Source organism: Tamandua tetradactyla, chromosome 5 (genome assembly GCF_023851605.1).
Source record: "Tamandua tetradactyla isolate mTamTet1 chromosome 5, mTamTet1.pri, whole genome shotgun sequence".
NCBI classification, from domain to species: domain Eukaryota; kingdom Metazoa; phylum Chordata; class Mammalia; order Pilosa; family Myrmecophagidae; genus Tamandua; species Tamandua tetradactyla.
The window spans coordinates 20,243,488-20,269,351 of NC_135331.1; the positions used below are offsets into that span (position 1 = coordinate 20,243,488).

Sequence of the window (25,864 nt, forward strand, 5' to 3'; positions counted from 1 at the left end):
GGAGTAAGCAAGACAGTGTCTATATGTTAGAACCATACACACTCTTTGAGACCAATGGAAGACGGGTCTATTTGATCTGGAACTGAAATTTTCTGTAGTACATAATCTAATTCAACCTATCTGTATAGCTCTTTTTTTTTTTACAGCAGAAAAAGATATAGAATGTTAATATAGAGAAGAGAATTTAAATAATAATACTAATAAAAATATGTATATATAAAAAAAGGAAAAAGAAAAAAAACAAAAACAAAAGATACAAACAAAAAACTATATTTCAGGTGCAGCTTCATTCAGTGTTCCAACATAGTTCATTACACTTAGGTATTATTGTGCTGTCCATTTTTGAGTTTTTGTATCTCGCCCTGTTGCACAGTCTGTATCCCTTCAACTCCAATTACCCATTATCTTACCCTGTTTCTAACTCCTGCTGGTCTCTGTTACCAATGATATATTCCAAGCTGATTCTCGAATGTCGGTTCACATCAGTGGGACCATACAGTATTTGTCCTTTAGTTTTTGGCTAGACTCACTCAGCATAATGTTCTCTAGGTCCATCCATGTTATTACATGCTTCATAAGTTTATTCTGTCTTAAAGCTGCATAATATTCCATTGTAGGTATATGCCACAGTTTGTTTAGCCACTCGTCTGTTGATGGATGTATAGCTCATTTGAACAACTGAAACACAGGGAACCCAAAATAAGAAAGAGTTCCTTTAATCCTGTATAGATTATTGTAATGCCTAAGTACATCCTAGAGTATATTAAGCAGATTATCAAAAAATATTGGCAAAGTCCCCTGAGGGATGGGAGAAAGAATATGGAACTATTAAATCTTACCATCAGGGAATCTCCTGATACTGTGTCAAACTTTCGGGACACTCAAATCAATAGGCCATTCCCTCGACTATGAGGCTTACTCTTGTGAAGCTTATGTAGATAGCAGAGAAGCTTAAACTAACCATAGGCATGCCTAAGAGTTACTTTGGGAGGACCTCTTTTGTTGCTCAAATGTGGCCTCAGTCTCTAAACCCAACTCTGCAAATGAATCATTGCCCTCCCCCCTATATGGGATATGACATCCAGGGGTGAAAATCTCCCTGGCAACATGGAAGATGACTCCCAGTGATGAATCCGGTCCTGGCACCATGGGATCATCAAATCCATTCTGGCCAAAGTGAGAAAAGAAGTGTAGTTAATAAAGTATCAGTGGCAGAGAGAGTTCAAATAAGGTCGAGAGGCTACTGTGGAGGTTGCTCTGATGCTAGCTTCAGGTAGACCTTGCTACCTATCATAACCTGCCAACCCCCAGTCAGGACTATTCCATTCGATCCTAAAGAACACCTAGGGCAATATATAAGATTTCACAAGGGTTCTATGCACTAGAGTAACTTTCTAGAAACCTGCAACCTCCAGATGGGTCCCTGGTCCAGATAAGTCCTGAAACCTAGCCCAGCCTCTCTAGAACATCAGATAGTTCCATCTCCCTACCCCATATTAGTGACAGACCCTTCCAATACAAGAAATTTAGAATTGCCATAGCCCAAACACCCCTAAAGAGAGGGATGGAAAGATCAAAGATGATGGTCAAGTTATACAGAGAAGATAGGATTTAACAAATGAATATGAATGCTGAATCATTAAATTGATATCTCTTTAAGTCTCCAGTATTTTAGAACAGCTAGAAGTAAAAACTTGAAATTGTGGAATTGTAACCCATGTCAAACTCTGAAGTACATTCTACAACTAATTGTGGTGCTGTGCTTTGAAATTCAGTTTTTTGTATATTTGTTATTTTTCACAAAAAGGAAGGAAAAAATTCAATTATGATGACAAAAAAAAATTTAAGCCTTCTAGCCTCCTATATTCTGGAGCAGCTAGAAGGAAAAATAGGAGAGGACTGTATGGTAGCCCATGACAAACTCTGGGATCTATCCTGTAACTACTTATTGAAGAGTGCTTTGAAAACTATTACTTTTTTTATTTCTTTGCTTTGTGTTTATATTTTACTATACAATAAGCAAGTTAAAAATAAAAAAATAAATAAAAACTAGCATGGTACTGACACAAGACAGAAGGACTGACCAGTAGAATAGAATCGAGAGCGCAGAGACTGACCACCAAATACATGGACACTTGATCTTCCATGAGGCCCTCAAATCCATATAATTTGGACAGAATAGTCTTTTCAATAAATGAGCATGGGAAAACTGGGTTTCAATAGTCAAATAAATGAAAGAGGACTCCTACCTTACACCCTATACAAAAATTAATTCAAAATGGGTCAAAGACATAAATGTAAGAGGCAGTACCATAAAACTTCTTGAAACAAATGTAGGGAAACATTTTCAAGATCTAGTAATAGGAGGTAGCTTCTTTAAACTTTACACCTAAAGCACAAGCTGTGAAAGAAAAAATAGACAAATGGGAGCTCCTTAAGATCAAGAGCTTTTGTGCCACGAGGGACTTTGTTAAAAAGGTGACGAGGCAGCCAATTCAATGGGAGAAAATATTTGGAAACCACATATCGGATAACGGCTTGATATCATGTGTATATAAAGAAATTATACAGCTCACCAACAAAAGAACAAACAACCCAATTATAAAATGGGCAAAGGAAATCAATAGGCACTTTTCTGAAGAGCAAATACAGATGACTAAAAAGCACATGAAGAACTGCTCATCTTCATTGGTTATAAGGGAAATGTAAATTAAGATGACAATGAGACATCACCTTACACCTATAAAAATGGGTACTATTAAACAAAGAGGAAACTATAAATGTTGGAGAAGATATGGAGAAATTGGAACACTTATTCACTGTTGGTGGGAATGTAAAATGCACTGTTGGTGGGAATGTAAAATGGTTCAGCCACTGTGGAAATCAGTTTGGTGATTTCTGGCCAATTTTTTTTGGTTTAGAAAACTAAATATTGAGTTGCCCTATGATCCGGCAATACCAATACTCAGTATATACCCAGAAGAGTTGAGGGCAGTGACAAGAACAGACATTTGCACATCGATGTTTGTAGCGGCACTCCTCATAATTGCAAAGAGATGGAAACAATCCAGGTGCCCATCAACAGAGGAATGGATAAACAAAATGTGGTATATACATACAATGGAATATTATGCAGCATTTAGACAAAATGATGTTCTGAAACATATGATAACATGGATAAACCTTGAGGACATAATGCAGAGTGAAATAAATCAGACACAAAAGGATAGATATTGTATGATTCCATTATTATGACTCTGATAAAGCTGCCAGTGTTTTGGAGCAGCTAGAAGGAAAAATTTGAGTTGAGGGCATGGCAGCCCATGACAAACTCTGGGAACTGCTTTTTTACTTTGTGCGTATATATACATATATGTATGTATGTTATATTTTCAACTAAAACACAGTTAAAAATACTATAGGTAGTTATAGTAATATTAGATAAAATAAATTCCTGAAATCAAATATTTGAAAATATTTAGTAACATAGCTCACTACTATAGCAAAGTTGATATATGTAATAACTTTTTACTTGATATTTTGAGAACATGCACAGTTTTGATAGTTAATTAAATAGTATTTAAGATACTATTTAATATTTAAACTCAAGTAACTCTGATATCTGTATTTATAGATTTTTTTCCCTTCCTCGCTTTATTTTTAAATTGGTTTATGAAACATATTTTACAAGCAGGCTTTACAATGATCATGCAGATTTTTTTAAATATGACTATGGATAAGCTAACTTAGATATCCATTTTAGATGGTTAAAATTTCCATATGTTAATTGTAAAAATATTTGTATCTTCATGTTTTTGTGAAATCAGGAAAACATTTAGTAATATAGGTCATTACTAGAGTAATGCAGCTATTTGTAAGAACTTTCTATTTGATATTTTGAGAACATTCACAGTTTTGACAGCTGATCAAATGGTATCAAGGTTAGTGTTTAATACTTAGAATTTAAGAACTTTGCTACCTGAATATGTAGATTTTTACCTTGTTGCCTTAATTTTAAATTGGCTTATGAAACTTACTGCACAAACACAGGCTTTACAATGATTATATGGATACTTTATTCAAATATGCCTATGGTTAAGCTAACTAAGATATCCATTGTTGGTGGTTCTAAGTGTATTATTTGTTTTCTTAAATAAAAAAAATTAACAACAACAGCAAAAAGCTACCAAGTGCCTATTATATACTAGTCACTGTTCATGTCTAAAGAACACCTTAGGGAACAAAATTATTTACTTACATAACGCCTTGTGGTTAGAGAGGTTAATTAACTTGCCCATGTTATTTGACTTGAAATCAGGTGTAACTTTAGAAATCATGTTTTTTTTTAAATTGAGAAAATCTTCACATACATACATTCTAATACATGGTGTACAATCAATGGCTCACAATATCATCACATAGTTGTGTATTCATTTTTTAGAACATTTGCATCACTCCAGAAAAATAAAAAGAAAAAACTCATACATACCATATACTTTACCCTTCCCTCTCATTGACCACTAGTATTTCCATCTACCCAATTTATTTTACCCTTTGTCCCTCCTATTATTTATTTATTTTCTTTCCATATTTTTTATTTATCTGTCCATACCCTGGATAAAAGAAGCATCAGACACAAGGTTTTCACAATCACACAGTCACACTGTAAATGTTATATCCTTATACAATTGTCTTCAAGAATCTAGGCTACTGGAACACAGCTCAACAGTTTCAGGTACTTCCCTCTAGCCCTCCAATACACCATTACCTATATAATGCATAAGAATAACCTTCAGGATAACCTCTTGACTCTGTTTGAAATCTCTCAGCCACTGAAATTTTATTTTGTCTCATTTTTCTCTTCTCCATTTTGGTCAAGAAGTCTTTCTCAATCTCTTGATGTTGGGTCCCAGCTTATCCCAGATTTCTGTCTCATGTTTCAAGGAGATTTACTCCCCTGAGAGTCATGTCCCACACAGAAGGGAGGGCAGTCAGTTCACCTGTTGAGTTGGTTTAGAGAGAGAGGTCACATCTAAGCAACAAAAGAGTTTCTCTGGGGATGGCTCATAGGCCAAATTTTAAGTAGGCTTAATCTACCCTTTGCAGGAATACGTTTCATAGGGGTAAACCCCAAGATCGAGGGCTCGGCCTAATTCATACTGCTTGCGAAAATATCAGAAATTCTCCAAATGGGGAAGCTGAATATTTCCTCCTTTCTCCCCATTTCCCCAAGTGGACTTTGCAAATACTTTTTTATTCATTGCCCACATCACTATGGAATTTATTGGAGTATCACACTAACCTGGCAAACCAACAAAATCTCACTCCTTATTCAAGATTCGATGTACTTATGGGGTTCAACTAAACTGACCACACAAGTTAGGCTAGGAAATGCACTAACCAATATAAATTTTGCACCAACTAAACATCTCTACCTTTAGTCTCACACAAAAGTTGAAGTTTTAAAATATGGACAATATCATCCTTTACGCATTCTTCTGATATACCTTAGTCCTATCCAGATAAGCTTCATTCATAACTCTGTTCGATGTCTGATCACTTTTTCAGCTTCTTAAACAGTTCCTGTATGGAGTATTACTGACTTACATAGCTTCAGAGCTCTAACTCAGAGTCCTAGGTGCCATATAAATACCCAAAGTTTCTGGGAAAGACCATGTTATATACAAACAGCTCCATATCTCAGAATTTATAATTAACAGTCACATCTCCTGAATATATGTGACTGCTGTAAGAGCTTACAATCTAGGACCCTTTACACTAAGCCCAAACCTGAACCCATGCTCTCGACTTTAGTTCACCTAATTTTTATATTATAGTTAGTTCATATAACTGAGGCATGATCAGATTTGTCTTTTTGTTCCTGACATTTCATTCGACATACAGGTCTAAAGTTCAATCATCTAGCTGCATGTCTCACAACTTCATTTTCTCTTGCAGCTGCTCAGTAGTCCATTGTATGTATACACCAGAGTTCCCCCTTCCATTCCTCCTCAATCTTTGCACTCTTAGGCCACCTCCATTCATTGTGGATTGGAAAATGCTGCCAGAAACACCAGGGTGCAAATGTCCATTCATGTCCCGGCCCTCAATTCCTCCAGGTATAGACTGAACAATGGGGAGAAAACATGTTCTTAATCACTGTACTTTATGTCTCTGGTATGAGCTATAAAAAGCCACGGAGAGAATGATAGATGTCCAGTTTGACCACTCTCTGTTACACATGCACTGATGGAATCCTCTCTGAGGGTAGGGACCACGTTTTCATAAATTCTTAAATTTTATATAATACTAATACCAAAGCCAGTACCAACTTCTAATGATTACTCAACAAATACCTATTAGCCAACTGTCTTGGTAACTACACAATCCATTGGGTTTCCTTAAAACTTAGGAACAAAAGAAAAGAATCTGCCCCTAAAAATATTTAAACAATAGAAACTTATTTCGTGCAGTCCTTGTCAAGTATAAATTTACAATTTGGCTAGTGCATTATATGAACTATCTTCCCAGAACACTTACATATGCATACATATCCCATGCCTACCCATAAACCCTAGAATCAGAGTTGCATTCTAAAGGACATGCAATTAAATCTCAACCTTTCATAAAATGATGACAATTCCTCTGATCATAGGAAAACACCAAGAAGCTAATAAAGGTTTTTTACTAAGAGTGAGAACTGTAATAGTAGCAATGATAACATACTACAAAATAAATAAATAAATTAATTAAAAACATTGGACTTATTCACTAGCAAAAGTTTTCAGTTGCCCTGACAACTGGATGATATAATATTCTACAATCAGTTCAATCCTGTGCTGAAACTTAACAAACAAAAATACAGGAAGAAATGGAAAAAAATTCACTTAAGAAACAGTGTTAGTATAAACAGTATTAATAGATATAAATAACTTGTCTGCCAACAGATTAAAACAGAATGTGATATAGAAAGAAAAAGACATAATAAATGTTTGGCAAATTCCTGAAATGAAATAAAACTAAGAACTGTCCAAAAATAGCTTCAGCTGAATAATATACGTAGCAAAACACATCAGCAGTGTGTTTAGGGCCAAGATTATTGAAAGAAGCAGAAAAATGGGAACATACTGAAAATAAGCAGGAAAATGGGAACACACTGAAAATTAAATCACAAATCTTTTTAGACGTGGGCATTGGAAGAACCAAAAATAGCCAACTCTTGGGCATAAAACAGTCATCTTCTGACAAGTTTGGGCACTGGAGACAGCCAAATCAATAGAACAGGGAGGGGGAGAGTAGAAACCAATTTCTTCAACGTTGGGAGTAACTCAGGCTAAAGCAGAAGGTTTTTCATTTGTTTGTTTGTTCGAGTGGTATGGATTTATTGTGGGCTGGTTTCCTAAAGGAGAATTCCTTAAAGCAGTCAAAGCACCCTTGGGCTCACATCATACATATCCTGTGAATAGCCCATTTATTTTTTTCTCTGTTTCTCAAGTAACAAAACCCTATGGTCAAATTGTAGAAGACTATCTGTTAGATCAGGGTTTCTCAACCTCAGCCCTATCAACCACTTGGGCCTGGATAATTCTTGTTGTGCGGGTGCTGTCCTGTGCATTATAGGATGTTCAGCAGCATCCTTGACCTTCAACCACTGGATACCAGCAGCACTCCCTTCCCAGCTGTGACTACCAAAACTGTCTCCAGGTACTGTCAAATGTCCCTGAGAGAAGGGGTGGCAAAATTACCCCCAGTTGAGAACCACAGGTTAAGAAGATTTAGGGATGATCAACCAGCACAACCTCTTATAATATTTATGAGGCACAATAAGTGCCTTGCCCAAAGGTGGACAGCTGGTTAATGGCAGACCTAAGACACTGTAGAAGCCTATCTGTTAGATCAGGGTTTCTCAACCTCAATATATTGCAAACACAGCCTCTCTCTCAGTAACTCCACAATATCCAGACTTTAGATATTTGCATTGCACCATCATGATTTTTGCTATGCCCAGTGCTATTATTAACTATTTTTATATAGGTTGATATATTTTTAACTGAAATAAATTTATTTTAAAAGGAAACAGGTGTGTAAGGGAAAAGAAAACAGATAGGAAAGGTAGGAAAGACCATGCCTCAGAGTAAGAGATCTGTGCTCATTTATTTGATAGATGCATCAGATACCCACATTGTGCCTTCCATGTGCTGGGCACTGTTTTCAGTGTTTTAAATATATGACATCCCTTTTTCTTTAGCACAACCCTATTAGGCAAATACCATTATTATCCTGATGTTATAAAGGAAGAAACTGAGGCAGAGATGTCCAAGTTCACTCAGCTCATAAGTGGCAGAGCTGAGATTCCAGCCCAGGCAGTCCGGCTCCAGAGTACATCCTCTTGATCATTAAGAGGAAAAGCTGGAAATGCTGCCTCAGGATGGAGAAAAATGGGTCTGGGGCTGAAAATAACAGTGGTCAGGAAATAATGGGCCGAGGTAAAAGGCAGCTGGACCTGGAATGCTGGGCAAATGCTTAGGAGAGGGAGCTCTTACCTGGGAAAGAAAAGTTGGCCAGGGTTAGTGGTGGGAAGTGATAGAAGCTGGGAGAGGGGGAGTCTGAGCTTCATACTGTATGTCAAGGGGTAGGGACAAGATGAGACTTTTACTAAGTAAAGAGCACCAGGCACTGAGACAAATGAGAAGACGGTTGGGTGAGGAAATAGAGGTTGCAGGTGGGAATTCAGGCAGAATGGTGATTTGGGGAGGAATGAAAGGGAGTACAGGGTAGGGGTCAAGGCCCAGGAGAGGACACCAGGAGGGGCGAAGGGAGATATGAGGGAGCTCTCAAGGTGTGAATGGAGACATGGGAGGGGCTGCTACAGTTTAGGCAAGGGATCAGCTTAGTGAGCTGGAGGCAACATGATGGATAGCTGAGAAGGTACCCCCACACCAGACAGAGCAGAGTATCTGCTGGAGACTGATGCTGGTGAACACCAGCTGCTAGAGTCAATATTTTCTCCCTAAAAACAAGTTGAGAACTACCAAGAGTAATCACACCACATTTTGGGAATTTTTAACTAACTCATTTCTGAAAAATACAAAAAGGTTTTGAGTAACACTTTTAGAACTGATTTTTTTTTGAGACTTCTATGTTTCATGACTAGTTCATAAATAAAACACAAAACCTAAAAAAAAGCACATACTTGTAATTGCCAAATGAAAATATCAAACACAGTACTGCTTTTATCACGTTTTACCAGCTCCTCGTGTTTCTTCAACACTTGACTTCTCAAAAAAATATTTTCTTGAAAATGTTTTGTCATTTACACTTTCCAGTTCTTACAGATGAAAATGTTAATAAAAATAAACAAGTTGGTAAAATTCTATAAGTGATGTCATATTTAGAAAGACAATCAGGATTTCTCAGAAGGAAAATGTCATGCCTTATCCCTTAGTAGCTTAACAGCATTTCTGTGGAAATCTACCTATGATATGTTAAGATGGATCACAGCCAAAACCACTGGAATATCCAGGTATCAAAACTAACATTAATGTAAATATAACTGAAAGGAATATATAAATGATAAAAATGTGAAGTGAGGCATAATAACTAAAAGCAGGCACTTTAGATCTAAAACATTAGCATCATGGAATCAATATATAGAAGTATATATTGGTGTTACCTACTAGCATTATAGTTATGGTGAGGATTAAATGAGCATAATATCATATAAACTACTTAAAGAACATAATGCTAAATACATTTTAGCTATTACTATTCTAGTATGGTGTTCTAGTTTGCTAGCTGCCAGAATGCAATATACCAGAAACAGAATGGCTTTTTAAAAAGGAGAATTTAATGAGTTGCTAGTTTACAGTTCTAAGGCCGAGAAAATGTCCCAATTAAAGCAAGTCTATAGAAATGTCCAATCTAAGGCATCCAGGGAAAGATAACTTGGTTCAAGAAGGCCGATGAAGTTCAGGGCCTCTCTCTCTCATCCAAGAAGGCACACAGTGAACACAGCCATGGTTTCTCTCTCAGGTGGAAGGGCACATGGCGAGAAAGGCATCATCTGCTAGCTTCTTCTCCTGGCTTCCTGTTTCATGAAGCTCCCTGGGAGATGTTTTCCTTCTTCATCCCCAAAGGTCACTGGCTGGTGGACTCTCTGTTTCTTGTGGCTTCTCATTCTGCTCTGCTCTCTCTGAATCTCTCATTCTCCAAAATATCTCCTCTTTTATAGGACTCCAATAAACCAATCAAGATCCAGCTTAACAACCACTCTTGACTAAATCCCATCATCCAGGGAGATGATCTGATTACAGTTTCAAACATACAGTATTGAACAGAGATTATTCTTCCTTTATGAAATGATATTTTGATTAAAACATGGCTTTTCTAGGGGGCATACTTCCTTTCAAACCAGCAAATATGGTCTAAGCAGAATACACAAAAGAAGAAGTTTCTTAGAATCCTGAGCACTTTCAGAACTTTTTTTGAGAGTTTTAAATCTTGGCATTAATTACCATGTAGGTAGGTAGTTGTTAATTCTGCTCAGCTCAAGGCAGACCTATTAGTCTCGAATAGCTCTAAATCAGTGGTTCTCAAAGTTAGTTCACCAATTCCTGGGGTTCCCCAAGTACTTTGGGTGGGGTGGGGGTGGGTCTATGAAGTAAAAACTATGTTCACAATAATCGCAATGACAGCACTTCTACTTTTCCTGATAATTGTCAGCCTAATTTCATAATCATACTGACTGCTTAATACAATTTTCATTTTTTGCTGCACTGACATTTGCACTGACAGTGCAAAAGCAATGGTGGATAACATTGGTGATACTTTGCCTGAATCAAGGCAGGGGCACCAAGCTGTACTGGGAACCATAATATTCTTCACTCACATGCACTCACAGGAAACAAAAAAAAGGAAAAGAAAAGAAATCCAGTTTCACTTAAGAAGATCCCTGATGAAGCAGTCAAAAGTATTACTTTTATTAAATCCAACTCTTGAGGTATGTCTTTTTAATATTCTATGTGGCAGGACAGAGAGTACCCCTAAAGCTCTGCTGCTACAAGTACAATGGTTATCATGAGGATAAGTACTTATACCATTGGGTCCTGAGCTGACTACCCATGTTTTACATGAAACACCACTTGTACTTGAAAGTATAACTGTCAAATCATGATACTAAGATTTGAGTATTTGACAAACATTTTCTGACTTCAAGGAAAATAACTGATGATATTGCTACCAAAGATAAGGTTAGCACTTTCAAGTGAAAGTCAGAATTTTCAAAAACTTATACCTGCCTCAGTCATCTGGATAGCTTCCCAATGCTTACAGACTTTCTAAGGAGATTGGCAGTGATACTAATGAAATTTTTTTGTTTTTGTATAATGACACATGACCACATTTAGAAGATCTGCATAACTCAATGGACAAATATTTTCCCAAATGACCAATAAACAGTATTACAGAATTATACATTAGTAAAATTCCATTCAAAGTTGCATATTGTTCAATAGATTTCAGATTCCACCTTGCAAAAACTATCACTTGTCAAGCTTTTATGTGATATCAAAGAAGAATATCCACAATGATCTGAAAATGTCATTAAAAGATTCCTCTTTTTCTACTTACCTTTGTGAGGCCAGATTTTCTTCATATATTTCAATCAAAACAACATATCACTACAGATTGAATGGAGAAGCAGATGATAAAGGAATTCAGTTTCCATCTATTAAGCCAGACATTAAAGAAATTTGCAAAAAAGTGTAAAACATACCACTCTTCTCGCTCAGTTTTTTAGGGTTGGGAAAATGTAGTTCTTTTTCATATAATACATTGGTGAAGTTAATATGTAATTGGCTTATTGTAAGCATATTTAAATGAATGATAAACTTTTAGAAAAAATTTTAATTTTTGGTATGATAAATAACATCTAAACTAAAGGTTTTTGAGGTTCTCAATCATTTTTAAGAGAGTAGCAAAAAGTTCTTTTTAAAAAACTGTTCTAAATAGTTGTTTAAACTTGGCCTGGTCTCCTCTGACCAGCATAGCAAGGTTAGTGCTTACGGTCAAATCCGCACTTTAAAATGACATTCCTAATAATGTTGGGCAGTGAGAAGGATCCTTAAGAGGTTGAGTCAGCACCGTAATAGTTCATTCTTGCTATAATAGCTGAATCTAACAGGTTAAGATTGTTGAACTCAAGTAAGGTAAACCCAAGTCCTTTTTTTGAAAGATAGGCCACATAGCTGCATCAAAGAAAAATAAGTAGGTGAAACTTCTTTTGATTAGGAGTCCCTTTTGCTCTTGATATGCAACTCTATAAATAGATTAGGGAGAAATGTGTCTTTTTGTGATCCAAAATTGACAAAAAAAAGGAGCTGCAATTGGATCTTACCACGGGCCCACAATTTCTGCTCAGGAGGAGCATAAGAAAGTGCTAGGACATTCCATTGCTGGAGTGGTACCATGGTCAACTGCAGAGATCTAGTTCTAATAACAGATGTGGGAACCCCTCTATCTTCTTTTCCTTTTCAATCAACAAGTGAACAAAGCCCCTGTCTTGAGGCTCAGGAATTTTCAGGTTCTCCACTTTAGTCAAAGGGTTGAAAGTGATGTAAATATCTGAATATCGTTTAGGTTCTGAATTTAACAAGGAATAAAAGCCATGAGAAACCGTCTGACCCATTTCGGTGTCTTGGGGATGAAATTTCCTGAAATTTCCATCCCACAGGGATGAAAAGAAACCAGGTAGGCTCTAACTGAAAAACTGGCTGCCATCCAAGAGGAAAAGACACAAAAAAGGCCAATTCTAGCTTCAGGTTGGGATTGTTTCTGAAAATAGAGCCAGAGCATCGCTGATGAGGTTAGAGCAAGAACTGATTGATTTAACTGGAATTCACCCAGTAGGCTTTCAAAACCTCCTTTTGACCACTACAGAAAGCGGTCCACCCTAGTCACGGACAAATTACCATTTAATTTCCTCAAGACTTCTCACATACGATGCTTTACACGGGAACCCTGGAGTAAATCTGCCTGGATGCCCTGGGCAGATGATTCCATCTTTCCAGGCTTCCATTTTCTTCTCTAAAATGAGACGCAAGACAGTGCTTACTTTATAAGGTTCTTGTGAGGATTAATTACGACCATGCATATAAAGCACTTACCACAGGACACGGCACAGATTAGGTGCCCAATAAACGGCAGTTACTATTAGGGAGAGTCTTTGCTTCATCTGTGAGCCGTCTTTTTTTTTTTAAATTTTTCTCCACTTTTTTTTAGCCTCTTTCACTAGGGGCTGTTGACCTCCGAAGCACTGGCCCCTCATATCCCTGAGTCATCATCATTAAGATGTCGAGTTTTCAGTCTTTCCTCCTTCGACTGCACTCTAGGGTGCCCTCTTCCGACTGCTTAGCGCTCCTGGGGGGCCCAGATCTAGATTCTGTGACTGCGAGCCTCCCTCTAGGGCGCTGGCCACCTGTCTGGGAACACTGTCCCCAGATCCCTCGGCCCACAATCCGCCCAGGAAGCGGCGACACGACCCCCGGGACTCCTGACGCGCGTCGCAGCCGTCAAGTGAGAGCGAGCTTAGGGGCGGAACTGCGCTGTGAGGTGAGCGCGAGGCCAGGGGCGGGGCGCCACGCCGAGGTGAGCGCGCTGGGGGCGGGGCCTCCGCCGGAGGTGGGCGCGAGATTGAGGGCGGGGCCGGTGGGACCGTTAGCCATGCGCCTCCAGCCTGCGCAGGCAGCGCGCGCAGCAGTCCCCGGCGTGAGGCGGCGCAGGGGTTAAGGCCGCCGGCGCCACCTGGGCGCCTCTGAGGAGACCCGCGGGCCGGCGAAGGCCGCGCGGGCGCGGCGAACAGGTGCCCGCGCGCGTCAGGCGCCGGCAAGGGGTGGGGAAAGGGGACGAGGCCGGAAGCCTAGGGCGGGTGCGGCCGGCCCGGTGAGCGGGAGGAGCCGGGGAAGGCAGGAAGGAGTTCGCCCGGCTGCGGGGTGCGCGATGTGGTGCCGCCGCCTCGGCCTCTGCAGCAGCCGTCACCGCCGCCGCTGCTGCTGGGGCTGCCGCCGAGCCGAAGGACATGGAGCGCGGCTGCAGAGGGCGGCCGCCGGCAGCAGCAGCAGCGAGCGTCGCAGCGACAGCGGAGTGCAGCCCGCCCCGTAAGGCGCTGCCCCGCCGGCGGCGGCAGCAACAGGGCGGCTGAAAACTCGGCAGCGGCAGCGTGCGTTTCTGCTCGCAACCTTCCGTTTCGCTTCGAGTCCTTCGGTCTTCCCTTCCTCACCCTTCGCTTCCCACCCCGGTCCTTCTCCCCGGCGCGCGCCGAGCCGCTGAGCCCGGCGGCGGGGGGAGGGGTGCGTGCCGCCAGCGCGGGGGAGGGACGGGCCGGCGCGCGCCGCGCCCAAGACTCGCGGAGACCCGGGGGACGCGTGCCGCGGCGCGAGGCGAGGCGCGGGGTGGCGAGGCGGGGCCCCTCCCCCCTGCAGCCTGGCGCGCGCCGGCCGGGCCGCACCGCTGCGGGCTCCGCGCGCGCGGGCCATGTCCGCCTTTTGCCTGGGCTTGGCCGGCCGCGCTTCAGCACCCGCCGAGCCGGACAGCGCCTGCTGTATGGAGCTTCCCGCCGCGGCCGGGGACGCAGTAGGGAGTCCAGCTGCCGCCGCCCTCATCTCCTTCCCCGGGGGTGCCGGGGAGCTGGAACTGGCGTTAGAAGAGGAGCTGGCGCTGCTGGCGGCCGGGGACCGGCCGTCCGACCCCGGGGAGCATCCTCAGGCCGAGCCCGGGCCTCCGACCGAAGGGGCCGGACCTCAGCCGCCGCCCGCCCAGGATCCCGAGCTGCTATCGGTGATCAGGCAGAAAGAGAAGGATCTGGTGTTGGCGGCCAGGCTGGGCAAGGCGCTGCTCGAGAGGAACCAGGATATGAGCCGGCAGTACGAGCAGATGCACAAGGAGCTGACCGACAAGCTGGAGGTGAGGACCCCCTCCAGGATGGGTGGGAGAAGGGGAGGAGCCCAGCCACACTCCAGCCTTGGGCGCCTTTGGGGGCCCACTCATACTCCCTCTCCCCCTTCCTCATCCACCCTATTTGGATAAAACCGCCTGGATGGAGAGGAGGGTGGGGAGCTTCGGATTGTTAGACCAGGGCATCCATTGAATCCACCCGGCTTTCCCACCTTGCTGAGGCAAGTGGGTCCGTGCACAGCTCTAGCCGCTGAGGACCGTTCTATATATGTACAGTACACAGTATCTAAAATAGAGCTTACAGTATGACTAATTTATACAGCATTGAGGTGATGTCTGTACACAGAGAAAATGGTAAAGTTGAGGAGCATTTAAAATATGCTCCAGGTTTTCAAAGAAGTAGTTCATCTCTAATCGGGGTTTTAGCCTAAAGCTTTCCAGTTTTGGTGTTAAGGCCTCCAGATGCCCTTGTCTTAACTTCCTGGCAGCTCAGAGTTGTGAGAAACAAGTGCCCCTAAAGGAGCTTTATATAGCCTTCAAATACTTAGGGATTAGGAAATGTGGTTTCACTGCAGAAGTCAGGCGAGCATACATGCCAGGGCTCAACATGTGACCACGGGTAGTAGCTTTAATTTGGGCCTTGTGCATTTGTGCATATTTGAAGGGTACTTTACTGTGCTCTGGGTCTCAGATATGCATTTGGATGGCCACATGCAATATATGAGAACCATATTACTTTACTGTTATAAATACCTCTCAAAGTATGTAATATTTCAGTCAGTTCTCTGGGCCACAGTCTTTTGGAACTATGCCTTTTTTTTTTTCCTGGCCTTAATTATAAAAGCACCTTGAATGTGGTACAGAATTAGAAAGATTTATTTAAAAAATGGGGAGGGGGCGCTATGGTAGTAGAGACAGCTTACCTTTTTCAGCCTGTGCATTTACTGTTGTTGCCTGCTGTGGTTGTGACCAGTTCTTTCCATTTTTATTTGCAACAAGAGAATAGTACAGTCCTTATAAAAGGTCTGAAATTGACCCTGGACTGGTTCCACTACTTCTGGTTGAACAGTCAGAATGCAGATTCAGAAACTTTTCTACAGTAAGGTTTAAATGTGCCTGTAGTCCTACAACATACCAAAAGTAAATCAGAGGGAAAAAAGGAAACCAGTGAGTGCCCTGTAATTCAGTTGGCCTATTAACTAGGTCTGCCAGTTGATGAACTCCTGAGATATGTCTCTGAAAAGTGTTTTGTGAGACTTGTAGGTAGACTGCCAAAAAGCAACCCAGTGAATTGAATTGTTTAGTTTTCACTTGAAGTAGAGGTCTAGAAATAAAAGGGTGTCTTTTTTTTTAAAAAAAGATATTCAATTACATGACTATAAAGAAGTACTACTGCAGAGATTTATACTTGTGATTTCAAATTCCTTCAGTGAGGGACTTGATTGAAGAGACAGATAACTTGAAAGGAACATCATATCAGTCAATTTGATTAGTGATAGATTTCATAGTAATACTGAGTGTGCGATTACACATCCTGGGCTCCATGTGAAGCCTTTATACATTTCTTCAACAAAGGAAAAAGATTTCAGAATTCTACTGTAACAAGAAGGTTCTGTTGTAAAAGAATAAATTTCCTTTGACTTTTTATTATTACTTGATGAACAAAGATAAGATAGTTTAAAGTGCTTAAACTGTTTTTTTTTAATCCTCACAGTTCTACAGATCAGCATATAAATTCTGTTGTTAAAAGTTTATTTTTTAAAGGCCAAATATCAGTCATTGTTGAACCTGAGTGATGGGTACACGGGTGTTCAGTTATACTATTCTCTTTAGGATATCTTTGAAAATTAGCATAAGAAATTTAAAATTAAAAAAAGTACACTTAAAAATATCTTAAGAAGATATTGCCATTGGTTACTTGTTAGTTTTTTTTTTTTAGTGTTAATATGGACATAATAAACCTGATTAACAGGGGATTACTTCATTTGACACCTGTGAGTGTGCTTTCCCCGCAATATATCGTAGCCTAGGTTTTAGAATGTTTGCTTAGACAAAATACTTCTAAAGTTCCCACTACTACATTTTCAATTAAATTGAATGTTTGAGAGTAGGAAACCAGCGCTTACTTTAAGGTGAATTTATAATTTCCCACAAACTGTTAGCCAGAGGAGTCAAGCACATCTTTTCACAGGTCGATTTGAAAGATAAACACCAAAGTGGATTCTGAGAGAGCAGTGGAGTTTGACTATTATATAATGGAACCACTTTTATTTTAGTCCCATCTATTCTCTTACTTTGTTTTAAAATTGGCACCTTTCTAACTTAAGGACAACAAGCTGTTTTCAAGATCTTATTGACCCATTCATTAGTTAGTATTGAATATTTCCAGTTCTGTGTGCCAAACCCAAGATTCTCTATTTTGTCATTTAAAACATCAAGTACTAGATCCTACACTACAGTATCGTTAAAGACATATACTTCCTCTTAAAGACTTTAATGCCCTAAAAGGCTAACGTAGAAGTTTTTTAGATTTACATCTCTCAGAATTAAAATGAAGATTAGATTTAGTTTTTTAAAATGTATTTTTTATCCATGAATTGACTATTTTGTATTTTATTAGTCATTCACTGAATCAGATTTCCATATGCTTAAATCTTATTTCTTCTATATCTACAATTAGCCCTTTTGCTTTTAAACTTACATCCAGCCAGGTCTTTAGTTTTTACCCCAGAATATAAACTAAAATATTAACTTGCATTTATACTTGTTTTCTTCAGGGTTTAATATATATTTATATTTCTATATTTTAATAATTACTTTTATTTCCCAGATCCCCATTTTTTTCCCATTGCCAGCTGAGAGTAAATTAACTGTTTCTGTAGAGGTCATTTTCTCCCTCAAATATATTTTCTCCATCCTTTCCTAGACCAATTCTCAGGACTCTTTTAAAAAAATCACCTTTTTTTTTTTTAAGAGGGCAAAAATTATGGTGAAAGTGAGTATGTGATGGGAATCATTAGTAGATTTGCATTCAATACTTGGTCTACTTAAAGAACTGTACTTTTTCTTTATATTTTTCAACCATGTCCTAAACTTATGAGAATGGTATTGCTTTTTGTTCCTTTGCAGAAATCCATTTCTGTAAAGGCCTACTTTAGGTAAGCTAAAGATTTTAACGAAAGCTAACTTTTGTTTTTTGTAGTTTATTTGGACTTTATTTTTCAGAATAATTTTAGATTTACAGAAAAATTGAAAAGATGTTAATGCAGAGTTCCCATAGACCTTGCATCCAGTTTCCCCCTCTGTGCTGGTTTGAAAGGAAGTATGCCCCCTAAGAAAAGTCATGTTTTAATATGGATCCCATTTCTTAAAGGTAGAATAGTCTCTATTCAATGCTGTGTGTTTGGGACTGTGATGGGATCATCTCCCTGGTTGATGAGATTTAGTTAAGAATGGTTGTTAAACTGGATTAGGGGATGACATGTCTCCACCCATCTGAGTGGGTCTTGATTAGTTTCTGAAGTCCTATAAAAGAGGAAACATTTTGGAGAATGAGAGACTCAGAGAGAGCAGAGAATGCTGCAGTACCATGAAGCAGAGTCCACCAGCCAGCAACCTTTGGAGATGAAGAAGGGGAATGCCTCCCGGGGAGCTTCATGAAACCAGAAGCCAGGAGAGTACGCTAGCAGATGATGCCGTGTCTGCCATGTGCCCTTCCAGCTGAGAGAGAAGCCCTGACTGCGTTCGCCATGTGCCTTTACAGATGAGAGAGAAACCCTGAACTTCATCGGCCTTCTTGAACCAAGGTATCTTTCCCCGGATGCCTTTGATTGGACATTTCTATAGACTTGTTTTAATTGGGACATTTTCTCGGCCTTAGATCTGTAAACTAGCAACTCATTAAATTCCCCTTTTGAAAAGCCATTCCATATCTGGTATATTGCATTCTGGCAGTTAGCAAACTAGAACAGATTTTGGTACCGAGAGTGGGGTGCTGCTGCTGCAGTTTGCAAATGCCAAACATGTTGGAACGGCTTTTTAAATGGATATGGGGAAGATTCTGGAAGAGTTGTGAAAAGCTTGATAGAGAAGGCCTAGAATGCTTTGGAGAGACTGTTGGTAGAAATGTGGACTCTAAAGATACCTCTGATGAGGTTTTAGAAAGAAATGAGGCACGTGTTATTGAAAACTGGAAGGAAGGTGATCCTTGTTTTAAAATGGCAGATAATCTGGCAAAGTTGACTAATGGTATTGGCTGGAAGGCAGATTTTAAAAGCCATGAACTTGGATATTTAGCAGAAGAGATCTCCAAATTAAATGTTGAAAGTGCAGTCTGGTTTCTCCTTGCAGCTTATAGTGAAATGCGACAGGAAAGAGATAAGCTGAAAACTGAACTCTTGAGTAAAAAGAAACCAGAAATTGAGGTCCCGGAAAATTCTGGGCCTACAGAAAGGGAGACTACAGAGTATAGTGTGGATTTAACCAAATGTGGAACTAGCCAGCCATTTCAGAGAAAGTCAGGATCGGACATGGAGTTATCCAGGAAAGATTTGTGGAAACTCCTTATGTCTGATGGGCATGATCCAAGGCTACTGCATAGAAAGCCAACGAGAGTGCTGTGGGACCTGTATAAACTGAGCCGCTGCCAGTCTGGACTGAGGGGTTCAGAGAAGGGACACATTGGAGGAAAAATAACTTCAGAGGCAAAACCGTGGAGGCTGAGGTCTGAAGTCAAGAAGCCTTGGGCCAGGAGAGTGGGCCCACCCAAGCCCGTGGAGAGGGTGAGTTTGCCCCAAAGGCAGAGAATGGGCCTTCCACCTCATTGCAGTGGGAGAGTCATGCCGCCTCAGGTCTTGGAGAGAGTGAAGCACGTTCCTTGGGGTTTGGGGAGAGCCTGGCTGCCACCACATGGAGGGGTTGAGCGTGTGCCCCGGAGATGGCAGAGAGCCCGGGTGCGGCCCCAATGCTTGGAGAGGGTGGAGCCGAGAGAAAGGTGGTCTCCCCAATATCCCCCAAGGTTACCTTCAGAGAGAGGCAGGCGTAGGCATTTGGAAAGGGTGGGACTGCCACTTTCTAAAGCCCTGAGGATAAATGACTCTCAGACTTTGAAATCTAATGGACTTTGCCCTGCAGGTTTTCGAAACTGTATGGGTCCGGTGACCCCTGTGTTCCTTCCTCCCTATGGAAATGTGTCTATGTATCCTGTGAATGTTCCTTCTTTGTATGTTGGCAGCAAATAACTTGTCATGAGTTTTCAAAGGTCCAGAGTAAATGGAGAGAATTTTGCCTTAGGACAGACCATGCCTGTAACTGACTTGATGAGATTTTATACTGTCTCCAATTTTGTACTTCATTGTATTGCTACTGAAAGGTTTAAGGTTTCTGATATTGTTATGAAGTTAATATATTTGTATATGGGAAAAACATGTCTTTTTTAGGGGCCAGAGGGTGGAATGTGCTGGTTTGAAAGGAAGTATGCCCCCTAAGAAAAGTCATGTTTTAATATGGATCCCATTTCTTAAAGGTAGAATAGTCTCTATTCAATGCTGTGTATTTGGGACTGTGATGGGATCATCTCCCTGGTTGATGAGATTTAGTTAAGAATGGTTGTTAAACTGGATTAGGGGATGACATGTCTCCACCCATCTGAGTGGGTCTTGATTAGTTTCTGAAGTCCTATAAAAGAGGAAACATTTTGGAGAATGAGAGACTCAGAGAGAGCAGAGAATGCTGCAGTACCATGAAGCAGAGTCCACCAGCCAGCAACCTTTGGAGATGAAGAAGGGGAATGCCTCCCGGGGAGCTTCATGAAACCAGAAGCCAGGAGAGTACGCTAGCAGATGATGCCGTGTCTGCCATGTGCCCTTCCAGCTGAGAGAGAAGCCCTGACTGCGTTCGCCATGTGCCTTTACAGATGAGAGAGAAACCCTGAACTTCATCGGCCTTCTTGAACCAAGGTATCTTTCCCCGGATGCCTTTGATTGGACATTTCTATAGACTTGTTTTAATTGGGACATTTTCTCGGCCTTAGATCTGTAAACTAGCAACTCATTAAATTCCCCTTTTGAAAAGCCATTCCATATCTGGTATATTGCATTCTGGCAGTTAGCAAACTAGAACACCCTCTTATTAACGTCTTATATTTGTATAGAACATTTGCCACAATGAATGAACCAGAATTGATGTTATTATTAATAAAGTGATTAGTTTTTTCACATTTCATTAGCTTATACCTAATGTCTTTTTCTGTACCAGGATCCTGTCTATACCACTTACATTTGGTCTTCATGTTTCTTTAGGCTCCTCTTGGCTGTGACAGTTTCTCAGACTTTGCTTGATTTTGATAACTTTCACAGTTTTGATATTAACTTCAAACTATACAACCCTGAGAATCAAGGGAGAACATGGACAGAGCCTGACCTCTATACTTCCTGACATTTTGCCTAGTTTGTTATTTAATTTAGAATTTAATTGAAAGTACAGTTCTAGAAAAAGCCTTTCTTTCCCCAAAGTAAACAAAAGGCTAAATTCTGTGTGTTTATTAGTAGGAAAGTCTTGGGTTTTTTTAAAGGTTTGGGGAACCTGAAACAGGGAGTTTATCTCATGTTCAAAGAACTGCAGGGACAGAATAGACTGATCAGCACCACCTGTCCTCAAACCACTCCCTACCCCCATGTGGATTGAATTGTTTTAGTTGCTTGGTTGGGCTGTTCACTAACAGCTGTTTGCTGAATATTTTTAAGTCTCTCTGTTCTTTTAGAACACAAGCCTGATTTATCTGGCCTCTTGGTAACACTGTGATTACTGAGCTCTTGCTGTTGCCTTCTGCTCAATCTTTTTCATTTTGGAAAAACTCACTAAAACCAAAGGATCACAATTTTAGGATTGCAATTAGCTTTTGTTTCTGCATTCCTTCTTTCTGAAGTTTCTGCAGTGGCAAAAACGTTCTCATTTTTGGAAGTTTAGTAATGTGAAGGAAGAAATAGAGCAGAAAATTCTCACAACTGGTGAGTAGAAGTCCCTCCCTTGTCATTTCTTTTGCCACATACTTGAAATTGAGACTGTAAAAAGTATAATTATAAAGAAAGGTGACTTTTACAACAGTAGATTCGAGTGGCTATATCTGAATGAGTTATCCCCTTAAAAGTTGTTAAACTTGGGCAGGCCACGGTGGCTCAGCAGGCAGAGTTCTTGCCTGCCATGTCAGAGACCCGGGTTGGTTTCCCCGTGCCTGCCCATGCAAAAAAAAAAAAAAAAGTTGTTAAACTTGAGAGACTCTCCATTTATTTCAGTGATTGCTGTTTTTGCTAATGTGCTTGGAATTTTAGTTTTGCACCACTCTTTGTAGTTTTAGCACATTCTTTTAATTGTTCTGTCATGGTAAATTTTCATCTTTGGAGGGTAAATTTGACTTTCAGAAACATTCACAAGTCATTCAGAAAAAATTTAGGGGAATAAAACAGTCAGATAAAATTGTATAATCTCATCTTTTAGCCAAGCCTCAGATGTGAAGTAATGGAACTAACTTTCTTACATGGCCATAAACTGGCCCTTAAGGCTTTCCAAATGAATTCATATGCTTTTTTTTCAGCTTGTTGAAGCAATCTTAGTGATTTATTTTGACCTTTGGTATGCATCAGAATTTCCTGTTGAACTTAAAAAATATGGACAGATGCCTGGGCCCCATTGCATTCTTCACTGAATCACCATCTTAGGAATTGGGGTCTAGGTGGGTGTGTTTTGAAGCATTGTACCAATGCTTTTTTGAGGGCGCCAGAAGTTGAGGACTGTTACTTTAACTTAAACCTATATTCTCTTTGAGGTACAGACTTGCTTTTGCACCTGTTATGCTTTTCAAGTAAGAGAGAACATACTTGCCTCTAAAAAAAGGCAACTGCATTTGTCTCAACTGAAATAAAAAGTTGTTCTTAAATCCTTCAATCCTTCCTTTTCTCTTGAACTGCTACTTCAAACTTTCTGTACTTTTCCTGCATAATTTTTGTCACATAATTTGTTACTTTTATCATTCGCCCCCACTAGAATGAAAACTCCATAAAGGCAGGGAACGTGCCTGTTTTGCTTATGACTGTGTCCCCTAAACAGTGCCTGGCCCATAGTAAGTACTCAAGAATGAATGACTAGATCAGAAATAAATATGCAATGTTTTTTTGGCCATGATTTAAAGTAGACCTGAACCTGAGCTTGCTTTAATGATTTTGAAATACAGTTCTATATATATAGCAACAAGCTTTTATTAAGCTGTGATTTAGAGCACCTAGAGTCGAGTGACTTAGATACAAATCCCAGCTCTGCTGTTTACTTGTTGACCTTGACCTAGTCACTTAACCTCTCATCCCTGTTGCCTTGTTTGTGAGAAGAAATGGTTCATCTGAAGCTCTTTCCAGCTCTGAAAATTCTGAGAATCTAAGTGTCTACTATTATGTCAGCCATAATAGATGATTCTAAAAGAAACTTTCTTTAAAAAATGGGTATTTTGATTATGGGCCTCATTTTTAGTTTAAATGTATAGTTCACCAATTGATGGATGACTTGCTACATTTCAAGTGAATGCCTAAGTCTAGAACCCTATGTACAAGGACAGGGATAAACATAATACCATTAAGTATTTTCAGTGGGAATGGTGTTTATGAAACCAGTTCTTTCCCTTTGCTGGATGAAGGGAATGTTTTCGTAGTTGGGCAACATTCGTCTTGTATGGCAGAGTGTTGTATTGTGTTGACTGACAGAGAAAAAGAAAACTTAGGAGAATGTGAAAACAGATAAAAGAAAAGTTGAGGAATGTTTGACAGTTTGTAAATCTTCACTTTTCTCCCAGCATTTAGAACAAGAGAAACACGAACTAAGGAGACGATACGAGAACCGAGAAGGGGAGTGGGAAGGGCGAGTGTCAGAGTTGGAGAGTGATGTGAAACAACTACAAGATGAGTTGGAGAGGCAGCAGGTTCATCTACGGGAAGCCGATCGTGAAAAAACACGGGCTGTCCAGGAACTGTCAGAACAGAACCAAAGATTATTGGATCAACTAAGCAGGGTGAGTCATAAGTTAAAAGAATTTGTAGTATAAAATTCTAGAAGCTGAAACAGAGCTTCTGTGAAATGTCAGTTATACACACACACACATACACACATATGCTAAGAACAATTCTGATTTTTGTTGCCTCTAGTTTTGCTGTCAGTAAGTTAAGTATATTTTCCACTTACAAGAATGTCAGCAGTCTGAACTAGGAGTCAAGAGCCAAGACCCATCCCTGTCTTTAACCAGCTATGAGACTTTGACAAATCACCTAACTTGGGAGTTTTCTTGTTTGTAAAATGAAGGTGTTGTGCTTAGTGATATCTGGCATTCTTTATACCTCTAAAGTCTTTGGTTTCCTTACCTAGAAAAACTGTAGCTAGAAAAATTATTTAGTGCATTTAGTTCAAATATTAAAAGGAGTTGTTTTTAAACTGGAAAACTTAGGGAAAATTTCTAGAGCAGACGATTTTCATTAATGCTGCATTTGAGAATATACATTTTTTTCATACTATTTAAATATGATAGGAGGTATGTGTTGCCTTTATTGCACATTAAATGAAAATTCTTTATTTGTACTTTTCTAGGATGGAAAGGTCATGGAAATATTAATTAATCAAGGTCAAGACTGTAAGGTGGTTTCAAAAGAGGTTGAGGGCTGAATAGGTAAAAACCTAATTTAAACGCAGAATGTGACTTTTTAACAAATGCAGGAATGCTGTTAATGCCCTGGCCTCTAAATCCATCTACTTTTGAAAGTTAAGAGCTGGGTTTACTATTTGTACCTCAATCCTTATATATTAAATACAAAACTATAATTCTTTGCTTAACAGAGAAAAAAGAACTTTTAACTCTGATCTCGTTCTTAAGCCTTAATGTTCACAGGAACGTACTGTCGTCTGGTTATTAGTGGTTGGTGCTTGCTTTGAGAAAGCTTTAGCCAACTTCCTGGCTCTTCCACTTATTTGATGGGTGAAATTGAATGAAATTATTTCATTCCTTTGTCATTGGCTCTGTGAGATGGTGAAAACCATCATGTCTCAGAAGTAAGTGTGAACTAATTTTGCCCCTGAAGGAAGGGAGAGGAAGTAGTGGAGATAGATGAGAGAGAAGAGAGAAAGAAAGAAAATAAGCCCATTAACTTGGAAAGCAGCTAATTATCAGAAAAGGTCAGAATATACGTGAAAGGTGAGAATTCAGATGATAGGCAGAGCTAAAGATCTTGCCTGCATGTTTCCCATGTAGGGAATCAAATCACCTTACCTTCTTTGTTTGGAAGCAAGAGTTGTACAGTCCTTCAAGAAGTCATTTTGCAGGGCCAACTCTGTAACAGTATTTCTTATTCAGTTCTAAAACCCTTTTCAGCAACTGAGAAGGGACTCTATCCTTTATGATTTTGTAGGTTTTTAAGTTTTTTCATTCTCTCTTCATGAAAGGTTAAACTAACCAGTAGGCCAGGCCAGATTAATCTATTTGTTCAGAAACATTCAGTACATACTTTGAGCAAGGATGTCTTATGGAAACTTAATGGAATGAATATAATAAACCAGGACAACTACATGGAAAATTAAGATTTCTTGGGAACTGAGTTCATGTTACAAAAACAACATGAGTAGAAGCAGATTCAGTGCTGCTTTCTAATCTGGTGAAAGGTAGGTGGCCAAGGGAGATGAAAGGAGAAAGCAAACAGAAATTGGCTTCATGAAAGAGCACAGGCCTTGGAATTTAGATCCATGCTGAATCTGCTTCTCATTAACTGAGTGACCTTGTTTGTCCCTTGGTTTTCTTATCTTTAAATAAGGAGTACAAACTTGTATCTGACATAAATTTGTTGAAATGACCAGGAATGTGTTTCTGTTAGGCAAATATGGAGATATACTG

At 39.9% G+C, this 25,864-nt stretch overlaps 1 protein-coding gene across 4 annotated transcripts in view; it reads left to right on the forward strand.

Annotated features, from left to right (window-relative positions):
- Positions 1 to 14,529: 14,529 nt before the first annotated feature.
- BICDL1 (BICD family like cargo adaptor 1) overlaps positions 14,530 to 25,864 on the forward strand; it is a 117,447-nt gene continuing 106,112 nt past the window's right edge. For all 4 annotated transcript variants that reach the window (XR_013175624.1, XM_077159990.1, XM_077159992.1 and 1 more), the window contains exons 1-2: positions 14,530 to 14,958; positions 23,786 to 24,001. Coding sequence is in view for 3 of the 4 variants with exons in the window: in XM_077159990.1 (XP_077016105.1) it covers positions 14,530 to 14,958; positions 23,786 to 24,001 (645 nt within the window). In the remaining variant the exon portion in view is untranslated. The remainder of the gene's footprint in view (positions 14,959 to 23,785; positions 24,002 to 25,864) is intronic.